The following is a 14,610-nucleotide window of genomic DNA, read 5'->3' as shown; positions in this document are numbered from 1 at the left end:
GTTAAAACAAGTGTAAATCAAGTTAAAACAAAATTAAAGTAACTCAAGAGGAGTCAACATTGGGAAGTGGAAATCTTTCCTTAGGCTCAATTCTCAGTTGAAGCAGTAGAAGTTCGACCTTCCTCTGACAAATTTATTGCACTTCCAGAACTTTTTGATTGTCTTTCAAATTAATTTGTCAACAATTTCATGAACCTATAAATGCCTTCTGTGGAATTAGGATTGTCGCCTAAATTATATTACCCTAATCTAGCAATTTAAGTTACTTGGTCAAAAGAAAATCAGTAATACTGTGAAGCACAATCTCGTGCCTTGAAGTCCAAGTAGAATATTGCTTGTGGCCTCTACATTCTCTGTGCATGATTGTCATCCTGCAAAACGCAAGTAACCCTCCACTTTCACTATGCATGCCAGGCCAATTAGTCTATCATTTCTGGGTTCACATATATTGATTTGCTCTTGTGTAAGTTTTGTGCGGCCATAGAAAAAGTTACCACCAACATGAGTGCACCAAATTTAGAAGGATAAGGCCTGGAATTGACTCAATTATGTGGTCTCCAAAAGCCTAAATTCAAACTGTACCAATAAAAGATGCCAGGCTGACTGCTCTTGTCCTCAGGCATAACTCTTAAAAAATATAAATATCACTTTAAGAGCTGGCAGTTTAGTTTTAACCTGTGTTTGAATGTCCCATCAGAAATGTTAAAGCTCTGTTAAAGCAAGAGTTTTAATCATTGGGAATGTAACCCCAATCTTCAAGTGAAGAAAGCATCAACTAATAAGGAAAACCTAACATTACTGTTTAGCCACAAATTACCTTCATAATCATAACACATTTAAACCCTCCCTAAAGTTGACCTTTGACCAGTTATAGGTGTAGGATAAAGGATTACTAAAATAGGTGACCAGCAATACTAGTGTTAAATCTGCAATGGATTTTTAACTATTGCCAAAACAAAAACATAAATGCTTGACTATCATAAATATTTTCCATCATTGAACATTCAGTGGATTGGAAAAGAAAACTGATCTTTCACCATTGTCACAGAGATGTTCTGCAAAGGAGCTAGCCTGTACCAAGTTACCCAGCATGGCCCAATCAGGCTGCATTTATACTGACATTACTGCTGTCACTATAGTAATGCTACAGTGACAGTGAGACAAATTTGAACTGCTGTCTGCTCCACTGAGGCTGGAAAACGGGACTACCGGGAGAAAAAACCAGCTGCCTGGTAAGATTTCCAGATTTAAGATTATAGCCAACAATTATACAGCTCTTTTTTTTTTTTAAAAAGACCTCAAAATGGACAGCTAGTGCTCTTGCCTAAAGACAGGTGGGGATCTTATTAAAATATTTAAGAATTATTGTAGGACATGGGCACTAGTTTTGTGTACCAATGTGTGAAGTTGTCTATGTATACAGTTTGCCTATTGGGATCAGATCTTTAGCATTTTAACCAATGATCCTTTAAAAAGGGACTGATGAAAGGCCAATCAAAAAATGGCCCCAAAAATTGTGCCATTTTTGTCTGGCCAGCAGTAGTAATCTTAAGTCTCATACTCCATACAAATCTTCAGGGCCACTGCAGGCTGTTCAGTGCCCCAGCCTCATCCAACAACTCAGCACCCAGCTCTGGCTCAATTTCATGGGGAAACCACTGGGTTCACCTCTGCTTCCCTCCTTTCACACCCCTCTCCCATTCCCCAACCCACAGGGATGAGCTGCCTGTGTATGCTTTCTGAACAAATACAGTGTGCCAAAGGTCCAACCATAAAAATGGTTGGCTCCAATGAAAGGAACAATGGGCTAAGAATAGCACATCCACCTATCCACCAATTACCCAACATGGACTACAGTTTACAATTGTATCCTATAACTCAAAAGGTTTGGTCAGAACCAGTCAGATTTACCACGAGCATTGATCATGGTGAGTGCCACGCACAGAGCTGGTCTTGTCCTCTTTGTCTTGACACCATATGGAGTGTAGCTCCAGTGCAGTCAAGCAGTTTTAAAAAGTGCTTTGCAGATCAGTGCAACCTCTTGTATATTTATGAACTGAAGCAGAATAAAAGATTTGGGATGTTCTCATTGTCAAAATACTTGAACTATATCAACAGAACTGGAGCTTTACACATGGGTGTAAGCTTTCACCAGTTGAAGTGGATTTACAGCCAACAATTATACAGCTCTTTATAAAAAAAAGTTAGTACATTTCAAGTTTTGGGAAAAAAGATTCCAAGCCAAAGAGGGAATTACCAAAGGCTTGATCAACAAGGGTTTTTTTATTCATTCAAGGGATGTGGGATTCACTGGCTAGGCCTAATTGCCCTCGAGGTGAGAATTAAAGAACTTAAGGGAAGAGCGTGATGGACAGATTGACACGAGAGTAAGGAAATTCCAAGTGTTGTGACCTAGGTTGAAGGCATAACTGCAAATGGTGCAGCAAACAGGGTGGAGGGAAAAGAGAGAAGAGGCTAGGGTCAGAGGAACAAAGATGGTGGGGGAGAGAAGTTGTATAGCTGTAAAAGGAAGTTAGAGCTATGAAGAAAAAGGCTTTGGAAACATCTGAAAAGGACAAGAATTGCAAATTTGATTTCTGGCCCACCAACATCTCAAGTGAAAACAAGGATAACAGGCAATCAGGGCTCGGTTTGGGGTGGGATTCAAGCAGCTGAGGTTTGGACAAGGTGTAGGTTGTTGGAGGAGGATAGGGGATTAGCAAAGGAAACGTTGAAGTTGAGCCTGAAGCTTACAGAGGGATGTTTATAGAATTATGCTAAGCTTGTATAGGAGCCTGGTTTCAGTTGCACCTCGATTATAGTGTTCACTTCTGAGTTTCAGTACTATATATAAAAAAGGACATAGAAACACTGGAGAAAGTGCAGATTATAAAGATGGAACCAGAATGAGGAGAAATTACATTTACTCAGTGATTTGTGTGGAACTTGCTACTTCCGGATGTGATTGAGGCAAATAGCTTAAATACTTTCAAAAGGGAACTAGAAAAATATCATGAGAAAAGGGAATAGAAAGATATGCTGATAAGCTGAGATAAAAGGAACAGAAGGAGATTTATGTGCAATATAAACGCAAACATGGACTAGTTGGTTGAACAGCCTGTTCCTGTGCTGTATTTTTGATGTAATTTTTTATGATATAAATGAGGGTTTCACCAGCAGAATGGTTAAACTGGGGGAAAGAGGTGTTAATGCTATCAAACTGCGAGCAGGCTGTCTCTGTATGGAGACAAGAAGTCAGCTCAGAGTTGAGCAGGACTCTGAGGTTGTGAACTGACTGGTTAAGCCTGGGGCGGGCAATGGGATCCCTGCCGAAGATGGAGATAATTGCATCAGTCTTCCCAACATTCAAGTCTAAGAAGTTATGGCCCGATTAATACTGGATGGCAAAGTCTGACAGCACAAAAGTTGATCAAAAAAGTGAGTGGTAGAGCTTAGTGCCCTGATGTATGTGTCTACAGATTATGTCGATCAGGAGCAGCATAAATTCTACTGGCTACAAGTCAATAGAGTGAAATAATACTAGGCTTGTCCATCACTCTTTATTCCAAATTACACTTTTAAAAGCAAGCAATTTGACTTATCTACAGGCAGAGTTACCTTGAGATTTTCCATATACTCATACATAATTTCCAAGGAAGCATACCACCAAACTGTTTTCCTCATTGCCAAAGATAGGGGTATATGTTCTTGTTCCTATGACAGGGTGTATTGGATCACCTGGGTACAGTGCTTAGAACAGCAGTGTGCATGTAAGGGGGCCCACCTAACTCCATATCGTACAATATAAATAGACCAATTGCTCTTCCAGAGTAGGAGATTTCTCCAAATGATGAAGAATAAAATAGCTATCCATAGTCAACTTAATGCTGCTATTCTCTCCAATGTATTTAAAAAAAAATTAAACCCTCCTGAAGACTTCACAGTATTATGCACTTGCACCTAATGCAAACAGCAAGAAAAAAACTTCAGACCACACTACAGATTTGTAAATGTTTATTGAGACAGTGCAGCAAGATAATCTCTCCAGAAATGAGAAGTTCACGTCCCTCATGTTTTTAAAAAAACCGTTAACTGGTTGAGGCTCAAGTCATTGGCTTTACATTCTAAAGACTCTCCCACTGAAGAGGGATGCTTTTCTTCCGCATACACTACATTCAAATCCAAGGACCATATTAGTTTTGTTTTGAACTCAGGTCATCCTAAGGAAAAGCCTTCAAGCTTCCTTTCAAAAATCGCTGTTCAAAACCTCCTTTATTCTTTGTCAAAAATCAACTGCTTTAATTTCTCTCAAGTTAGGAACAAAGGCGAACACTCAGCTGAAAAGGTCAGGCCAGCCATAAGCCTTGCAGAAAACTAACTGCTTTTTTAAAATCTACTTTTTGAAATCATTCTCAATTAATATAGCAACATTTTAGAAAACAAAATCTAGTTAAACATGTTCATTTTGTTCAACAACAGCTTAACTGTTCTCATTATGGACTAGATTACATTATGCATTTAAAACATACATCAAGTATTTACCATTAAGACTTGCAAAAGTACTTGAAGGTTGCAATTTTACACTTTTTTTAAAATATAAAAGGCTCCTTAAAAACATTACAAGGTTCAGTCTGCCTTGGTTCCCAAGCCAATCAATTTAGGTTTAATATCTTTACTGCCCAGTCCATTTGTTCCTAGATGCTTGGTCTTGGTGATAACAGCAAAGGTAAACATCATTATCCACTGTAGCAAGAATCTCAGAAAGCCAGCCATTGCAGTCTACCACAGGAACCAGAGGCTAGCAGAAGGGTACAATCATTTTGCCTGTTGCCAGTAGATAGTTGTACAGTTGGCCAAAAGTGAATTTCTTCTTTGTTTCAAACCAAATTTAACTTTGTCCGTTCAGCAACATGAACATAAGGCTACCGTGTGTAATGTGCTAAACAAATCACAAACTTCATATTTCATGTAGAAGCAAAGTATGTGGTGTCAGTCATGGTGTTGCCATTCCGTATCCACGCGAGTCTTTAAGTTTCTCTCATCAAAAAAAAGTATGGGCTGCTGCATCGTCATTGGCTTGTAGCATTTTCTCCAGCAATAACTACACATCCTGTTAGAAACTCTTGTTTTTGCAACTCTATTTTGCACTGCAGCTGCACGCAAGTCTCTTTGGAACTTGCAATTATCTGGTTGTTGTAGTAACATTGATGCTGGAAAGGCTTTGCATACCTTTGGTATGCTTTTCTTTTTTAGCAGGAGTGTTTTAGTAAGTTCTATCACTGAAGTTCAGAAAAAAGTACACCAATTTCTTGCACACTATACAGTTGTTATTGCCGAATACAATTGGAATTCAGATAACTTGCTATCCACTCTTCTGTTACCAATTTTGAACTCTCATTTAGCAGAATTGAAGTCCATATCAACAACTGTTTCCATTCTCTACTTTGAACATTTTTAGTCCCAACCTTCAAGCAACTTTAGGCTCAACAATTAGCAAAGGCTCCAGTATTAGCACTTAAGCAACTTCAAAACCACTTGAAACACCCAGCATGTGGAGTGCCCATTTACTTCATGCAAAATATCTCATCCATTACAGAATGGAGAAACCTAGTTCTAGATTCAAGAGATGATTCAAACAGCACAGCAGGACAGTCTGAATAAATCTTAGAATATGGAGCTATGGTTTCCTGGATCTCATTGTTGTTTTGTTTTCAAGTTCATTGATAACAGCCTTGCACAACTTTTAAATAATTCCACTTATATAAATTAGCCAGAGTCAGAACTTAAGATAACCAAACTTCAAATCTTCCTTCATACTTCCAGGCAAATTTGCTAGTCTGTGATCTTTCAAAGCAAATAGCTTCTATACTTAAGACCAAAAGTTAGCTCTCATGTAGCTTTGGGCACGCATTCTGAATACAGACCTGGACCAAGGTTTCTTGAAGTTTGAGTTATCCAAGCGCAATCTTAACAGCTTAATGAGTTACAATACAAACTAGGTTTCAAAGTTATAAATATAGAAGAATATTAAAAATTACAAGAATAAAAATGAAACCCATGAAACTAACATTAATAGTTACTATATGGCTCTATTTGCTCTATATAGAATGCATTTAGGAAACCAGAAAATGTGCATACTTTGTATTTGCTATATTGTTCTAGTTTGGTCCTGAATACAGGGTAAGAAAAGAAATGGAAAACACACAACAATTTCAGACAACACATAGCAGAATCTACCTTTATTACTCTTTCTTGAAAGAAAGGGCTTTAAATTAGCACCATTTTGGGTTAGTGATATAAGCAGGGTGAAGGATGCTTGGCAATAAAAGCAGTGACCCTTCAAACCTTTCTTCCAATATGAGGGCTTATGAAATCTTTTCCTCAGACATTTTTTATTACATAATTTGTGGTAGATTGATCAGTCTACATGTTGTCTGAAGTAGCTTGGCAAGCTTGAGTAGACAGCCTTTCTCAAGTGGCATAGGTGCTGTAGAGCTCAAGATTTGCTTGCATTTCGTCAAGAATGCCTTCCCTAACTATAAGTATACAGAGCTGGTATCAGCAACTGGAAGAACAAAGATCTAGAAAGCTATTTAATTGCAATAAGGATACTGGCCTACTTTAGAAACAAAAGCATTCTTTAAAGAATGGACAGAAAGTGGAAGCTACTATAACCAAACATCCACAAGAACACTGACATTCCTTTAATGGAACTGCATTTCAAGAAAACTATTACTAGCTGGCACTGAGCAAAAAAAAAAAGGGAGAGAGAAAAATTGTTCAATTATAATAAGCATTCACAACTTAAAATTGGAGAAACTGACATTACTCTGAAAGAGCAAGAAATAAATAAGGTCAGCACACGGTATGTCCCAGAGTCAAAAAGTTGGTCAAAAGCTATCTTGGATTAAAAAAAGTTCCTGAACTTTTAAGATGGGCCTGAATGCTCCTAAGGTTTTGGTGCTATGAATTTACGATCTTGAGTTTAAGAGGCTGCTGCCTCATTTAACAGAAATGTCATTGGCTTTTCTGTATTCACAAGACTTTTTTTTGCAAGAATTTTGGAAGGGCTTCTGGAAACTGAAGTTTAGCTTCATCTGACTTCCTCAAACTGACAACTTTATCCACTGAATTCCAAGTTGTAGTACATGCTCTGCCATAAAAGAACTATCCCCTATCTATAGTCATTTCACCACAGAGCACCTATACCTTGCACAAGGAAGACCCTTATCCACTCCCAAGAACGATTATAGATAGCACCTATTCATGAATAACAAGGGTAAAATTATGCTGTCAGTGTTCCAAAATGGTTTCACTAATGTTAAGAACACAGTAGGGCATACCGTGTCATAGTCAATACTCGTACCCCTTAGGATTCAGAGCTGATTAATTTAAAACACACAAAAAAGATATGGGTCAAAAGGCTACCAGTAGTGGATTATAAATAGACGAATGCGATGACTGCACACTAGCTGCTGATTCTGCCAACTGCTGCTCATGTGCTTCACTTTGCAAATCCAGGCCATCTTGCATATCACAAAAAAATTAAATTGTAGGCAACTGGAAGTGCCAGTTCTGCCCCTTTGAAATTATTTAGTGCATTATAAAACTCTCCGAGCAATGTTTGCATTTCACAAGCACTACCAAAGAATGGTGATTTTTGGAAAAAGGCTTCAGCCCACAGTCACATGTGGTGGAATACTGAAGATCAATATTTGCCATTTAGTTAATGACATACATCCTCTACATCAGTGTCTCCATTGACAGGAGATGCAATGCAGAATCAAGTTTTTTTGTCCCCCCATTCTTCCCTACAACCTCAGTCTTCCTTGATAAAGGAAGCACAATCATCTTGGAATGTTATTACATGGTAAACAGAAGGCACTATTGATTGTTTAGAAATTTATATTGAGCAATAGAAAAATTTATAATCTGGATTGTGCACACTTCTGACTAAAAGTGGTGTAATGCAGTAGATGGCAGAAGTCAGGATCTATAGGGAAGTAACACACGAATGACCAAGAAATCTGAATGGTGGGGGATCAACCGTAACACCTACCTGTAATTGCTGTGACAGTGTGTCCCTCTGTGCTTCCAGCTCCTTAGCGCCTTCAATGTCCTTCTTCAGTCGCTCAATTTCCTAAAAAGGGATGTTAGCATCAGTGATCATATTAAAAAACGGTTAAGCCAAGTCAACATGCTGGTGCCTGCACTATTAATCATTTTCTGAAGATTCAATTTTCTCTGCAAAGAACTGTATTTCTTACTGCTTGCAAGAGTCAAATATTCTAAAATTAGACTGGTAATGGGAGGAATTAACTTGAAGCAAAATTTAATAAGCAGAAACTTTCACCAAATAATTTTGGCAAACTATACTATCCTTTTGTTATAGTTTTTGGAGTACGCACCCAGATCTTGCATGCAAATGGTATTTAACCCATTTTTTATTTGGTTGCTAGCACTCATACTTCTGAATTACAATGCTGTTTTGTTCCAGTCCTATTCCTAGACTTGGATGCAATCTTGGTCTACACAATGGCTCTGTATTCAGGAAGTGTTGTAATGCCATTCTTCAAAGTCAACTAAGGCCCTACACTTCTGTTTGCATGGCTCAGATGTAATTAAGAGGCCATGTTCTTCAACGAGCGGGAAACTGTCCTTTCAGTGCCGTGCCCACATTGTTCCCTTAATGAGCACCAAAATTAGATTCACCAAGACCTTGCTGTGTGCAAAATGGCTGGCATGTTCATTTATATGTCAGCGAGCGTACTTCAAAGTAAATTACTGTAACATATAGGGCTATGGGACTTGCAAGATGCTTAATGTGTTATTTAAATACAAAATTATTTCCTTCCCTAATCCCATGGAGTGCTTGCTTTAGAGCAGAATTGTTACTTCTGTAAATATAAAATGTAAGTTAAGTGGTTGTAAGAAATTAAGCTATTAGAACAGATTTCACACCTGATCAATGGGATATGCAAGTAAATGAACATTAGATTACACAGAATACATGTAAACAACATTACTCAAATGAGTACAAAGTAAATGCAGCAATTAGTGCACTTTCATCAACGAGTGCAATGTAGAATGTGACAAGATTCTAAAAATCTGAACATTCTATATATACTTATTTGAAAAAAAATTAAAAGTAGATATCAGAAAATAAGGAATAAGGCAAGCAAAGAGAATGTAGGAGAAAACAATTTCAAAAGCATCAAAAGAGCAATAAGGTATTTCAAAAATATACTGAACAAAGAGCTTTGCTGGCAACGCGAGACCCCTCATCCTTTACAGGTGAAGTTAATTCTTTAAAGGGAATTGTAATTAATTAGTTATAGATAAGATGGAGGAAATGTTTAAGGAGCAGCAGATGGAATTCGATGTCATTAGGTGATGCATTTTGGGAAAACAGCAATAAAACTCTGAATGGAAGCAGGCTTGGCACTGTGAAAGAGCAGAGGTTTATGGAACTACAAGTTCACAGAACATTATAGACTCCTGTGCCTCAGGTGAATAAAGCTATAATTTTAATAAAGCCAGAATTTACTGAAAACTTGCACCAGTGTATGCAATTTATGATGCAGAAATTCCAGGCAATTATGAGGTATTACTTACACTATGCCATAATTCCCTGGCATTTTTGCACCATTCCATACAGACACTTACAAAAACAGTTAAAGCAACTCTACCTACCACCCTCCATCAATCAAAATCAATGGTGACCACAAATCTGCCAAATTAATGCTATGTTGATTAAGGCTGCTACAGAATGGCACGCATGGATTACAGGATTATGCTGGAGGGCTCAGAATCAGTAAATGTTTTCAATTGTTCAGCAGGTTGCCAATATCAAAGATAACTATTTAGCATATTGGTATCTTGATCATAAATTTCAGCAGATAAAGACATACAAGGTCACCGCCAACTTTGGTCCTGAAAAGTGTCCAGGCTACCGCAGATTACCTTGGAAGGGCAAGGGGTCTCAAATATGTGAGCAAGCTAGCAGTTTCACCCTGCTACAACAGTAAAAACTCTGTGGTACTCTCCACTAACAGGATGTTGCAGTCAAGCTAAAAAGACATTCTGCCTACCACACAAATGAACAATATGGCATATGAATTTCTGTGCAGGTGTGATGCCACGCAAGTACATCATACATCCCAAAGACTCGCGGATCATATCATTAGCATGACCCTTCGGCTGTTCACAACAGGCAAACCACTGACTGCACCCAACCAGCCCATGCTTGTAAAACTCAACATTAGATGTGATCCTGTGATTATTTAGCCAGTGTTGTCCAATCCCAATTGTGCTAATTACAATAACAGCCAATTTAAGATTCAGTTGGGCTCGCAGTGTGGCTCACTGACACATTCTAGAAGCTTCATATATTCACACACAGGCCTCTGTCCTTTGCAAACAAAAATAACGTCCATGCATTTCACCTTTCTCAACTAAACAAAAACTTAGGGGACAGCCATTCCCTGGTTCATTCCCCATGGGTAATGCCTTGACCAGAGTTGGCTTGCCTGATTTGTATTTAAACAAAAGCTTCGCAGTTAACTGTTCTCTGGTGCATTCTCCATGGTATTCTCCCTGCCTCTACCAATCAGAGTCCACTTGGCAACCAATCAGTACCCTCTTCTCATGCAGTATATATTGCTGTTCCCTTTGAGATTTGGTATTCTTGCATCTGTCCTGATAAATGCAAGGCGAAAAGCTTCGACAGCAGGTCTCTTTTTTCAGCTATACTCAAATATAGATGTACAATAGTTTTATCATTAAACTTTAAATTTCCTGAGTGCATAATGTTGTCTTGATCCTAGAATCCCAAAACAAAAAAAAAAACAGGGCTGCATTTTATAAATATATAAATCTGGACCCATATATACAAGCTGTCCCTTAACTCTGCACTCCCCAACTGTGTATCATTACCGGTTGCAAACCATGCTTAGCACACAAACTCAAACAATATTAAACCTGTCAAGGAGAATATCTGGCTGTCCAAACATTTATTTACTAAGCCAAAAGCCAACAGCCTTCAATATCTTTATCTGTTTTTAACTCCAAATATTTAATGAACAGTCACTTTTATGGAAGCATTCAATAACCCATTGTTCCATTTGTTGTCCATTGTGGTACCTTGTGTATATGTGCTGCTTCTGACTCAACACTAGGCTCAGTGCAGCCTAATCAGTTTTCCAGTAAATTGTGTCAATTGGCCATTGGAGGATCAGGGAGTACAATGGTCTAATTTATGGCATGCACTGCCAATATCACCCTTGGCAATTTTGGACTGATAAGTTCTATGCTTTGAAATAAAATCTAGAATTCTAAAAGTCATGAGATCTTAGTGAGACCATATTAAACATTATAGTATTGGGATCCTTATTATGGGAAGGAAATTGAGGCTTTAGAATAGTCAGGTGGATAAAGGCAAGGGGACTTCAGGGATAGGGGAACTTTGCGGTTTAAATGTGATTTGTACTATTTGCTGGTGTAGCATAAACACTGACGTGGAACTGGGTGGGGCAAATAGTCTGTTTCCATGTTGTAATTTCTACGTATTCCTTCAAGTAATTTACTGAATCAAAGAAAAGTCAAAGAACACAACAGAAGAACATTTGTCATTTTCTCAATTCAGATTTTATTGTGTTCAGTTATCGCTAACATACTTGGGGTGGAATGTTCTGTGCCGTTGGCGGTGGGCGTGTTTGTCGGTCATTGGGAACTTCATTGTAATACAGATACATATTATTATAAACCCAGTTGGCTGGAATCATCCCCCCACCCTGGATCATCCGAGCACGTGGTGTGATTGCACACCGACATGTTTCACAGCTGCACATAAGCGATGTGTACCTGGCAAACTGCAGTTCGCTTGGGATTTTGAGGTTTGTTTACCTACCTTGCTTTGGGCAGCACTCACGTTCATCAGTGCCAGGCTTCGCAGGTAGCACAACATCACTGTTAGGGGGGGCTCATGGGCAGGTCTGTACCTACCAGACCAGCCATAAGGTGGGGTTGGCTTTTCAACGGCTGCAGGGCTAGGGCTTGCTTGGGGAAGGATGGGGAAGTGGCCTCAGGAAAGGGAAGAAGCTGCAGGATGAGGGCTGTACTGGGGAAGGGGATCTCCCAGGGTGTGTGTGGGGGCACCTGTTGATTTGTGCAAGTGTCCTCAAGGTAGTGAGGGCTGAGGAGGCAGTCTCCAGAAATGAGGCCAGATGGAGATCAGAGGGCGTGAGTGATGTCGTTCCTTGAGCTGGCAGTGGGTGAGATGCCAGTGAATGTGTGATGAGCTTATGAGTGTGAGAGTTTAGAGTGATGAGATGGTTACCTTACCCTGACAGCACAGATGAGATCATTCATCCTCTATATGCATTGGATGGCTAACCTCTTCTGTGCAGCATTGGCACTGATCACCACTGCCATCACCTACCAAGCTGGAGTAGAGAGATTGCTGGACCTCCTGCAGCCAGAGGACATCACGGTGAGCCTCCAGTGTCCAAAAGGTGTTCCAGGGATGTGTCACTGAATTGGGGAGGCTGCAGTCTTCTTGCCTTTCAGGGCCATGTCTTCTGTGCAACAGTCCTGGGCTGGGAGCACGGAGAGGTGTGTGCGTGGCTGCACTTTAAATATGGCGCCTGGCGTGAGGAAGCGGCGAGGTGACAGCGTGGCAGGCAAATGCCATCGAAACAACTTGTTTCCTGGGAATGTATGCTTAATGAGGCGGGATTGGGATGAAACAGTGTGAAAAGCTGCCATTGCGGCGGGTGGATAAGACATTCTTTCTCCCGCCTGCTATCACATTTAGTGTGAATCTGGGGCCCATCAAATTTAATAGAATAGTAATGTACACAGCATTTATGAAATGCTTTGAGCTATTCTGACAATGAATTGCACTACAACTTTCAACAACATGTAGGTAATGTATGCAGATTTGAATTATATATTTGCTGAAAGTCATTTTAGATCTCCTTAGGTATGCATCAAGTATTTTGTTTTACATTTTCACTGTTTGTAAAATGCTCCAAGCAGTGTTGCCACTTATTAAGCCATTTATTCAACATGATAGGACACCATGTGATTATACATTTATCTGATCAAGGACACCAACTTTTTTTTTGTTTGAATTTTTTGAATTTAATTTATAATCATGCACATGTTTCTAGTGTTCCAACCAATGTCAATAGAGGAAGGTTGGAGGAAGATATATTTTGCCCTTACCTCCTCTTTGTCCTTCATCTGTGCCTCTAGTTCTTCTATTGTCCTGTTCAGTTCAGTTTTGTGTGTCTTAAGCACATTTGCCTGCCCACTCAGACATTCAAGTTCAGAAACCTGAATGCAGAAAATCAAAATGAGAAAACATATTTTTCACTGATATATTAAAGACAGTTATTCCTAAATGTAAAACAAAATAAAAAAATAATTTTTTCCTCTCAAATGGTCATCAGTTTATGGAATTCTCTTCCACGGAGAGGAGTGGAAGCTGGGTCATTGAATATATTCAAGGCAGGGTTAGATAGATTTTTGATAGACAAGTGGTTACAGGGGGCAGACAGGAAAGTGGAGTTGAGGCCACACTCAGATCAGCCATGATCTTATCTAATTGTGTAGCAGGCTCAAAGGGCAAATCTTGTGACTCGTGTTCTCATATATGGAATTTAAACAGTTTGGACCAAAATTCTAATAAATCACCATGTGCTGGGTTTCTAGGACTCTATATAAGGAAAACAGAATCAGTGCAGGCTTTAAAAAATTATATTTTACTGCTACCATTACTACACAAAGTAACCCACTTAACCATTTTTAAAGCATGTAGAAAACTTAGCTTAGGGGCTTCTGCATCTGGGTTTGTGATAAGGAGAACAAAGGGAAATGAGTTAAAAAGGAAGGGAGCCGGTTTATGCACATTTTTCATTAGCCAGATAACTTGATTGTCCTCTTCTCAAATCATTGAGTGAGTTTAATAATTGTTCTCTCTTTTCAACATAACGGATTTCCTCTGCCATTTGCCACTCCAGTTTACTATTATTCAACGCATTAGAACATGTGTATTGTTCCCTCACTCTAGACAAAAAAAAAAGCAACAAACTACATTTCACAAACCGGTTTAGCATTTGGGTGCACACCCTCTATTCCTTATGCTGGCAAAATGCTGGAAATACATAGCAGATCACCAACATCTGTAAAAGAGGAAAAGGCAGGTTTTGACATTTTGGGTGTGTTAACTTTATTTCAGTACGTTAAAAAGGTTACACATCCAAAATGTTAAAAACAGTCTTTCTTTTTAGGTATCGACTGAATGCAGGGCAGTTCCTGAACCTTGTTTTTGTTTCAAGTTTCTGGTCTTCCTCCCTCATTATCATTCCTGCACTCAGTTATATTTTTAGTAGCACATTGGAACTATACCAGAGGATGATTTGTATTAAACACACTGCTGAAACCGAATACAGCTCTGAATGGCAGTAATTGTGTACATTCTAATGGAATGTAATCAGTACGTACAATTCTGATCAAAATAATAATTGAATTCACCACCATAAATATGGTAATTAACTATACAAATGTAACTTAAAAATATAACTATGAAGATCTTGCTATTGTTAG

General features: G+C 38.9%; 1 protein-coding gene across 1 annotated transcript in view; it reads right to left on the bottom strand.

The window, feature by feature from the left end:
- The window catches only part of LOC144693480 (homer protein homolog 1-like), an 86,994-nt gene that overhangs the window by 14,876 nt on the left and 57,508 nt on the right, over positions 1–14,610 (bottom strand). Inside the window, exons 7-8 of the mRNA XM_078563339.1 lie at positions 13,228–13,338; positions 8,060–8,140 (exon numbers count right to left, since the gene is read on the bottom strand). Coding sequence (XP_078419465.1) covers positions 8,060–8,140; positions 13,228–13,338 — 192 coding nt within the window. The remainder of the gene's footprint in view (positions 1–8,059; positions 8,141–13,227; positions 13,339–14,610) is intronic.

This window comes from Cetorhinus maximus, chromosome 2, assembly GCF_964194155.1.
Source record: "Cetorhinus maximus chromosome 2, sCetMax3.hap1.1, whole genome shotgun sequence".
Classification (NCBI taxonomy): domain Eukaryota; kingdom Metazoa; phylum Chordata; class Chondrichthyes; order Lamniformes; family Cetorhinidae; genus Cetorhinus; species Cetorhinus maximus.
Note: the sequence above shows the minus strand (reverse complement) of the source record. Positions and strands in the feature narration are given on the sequence as shown.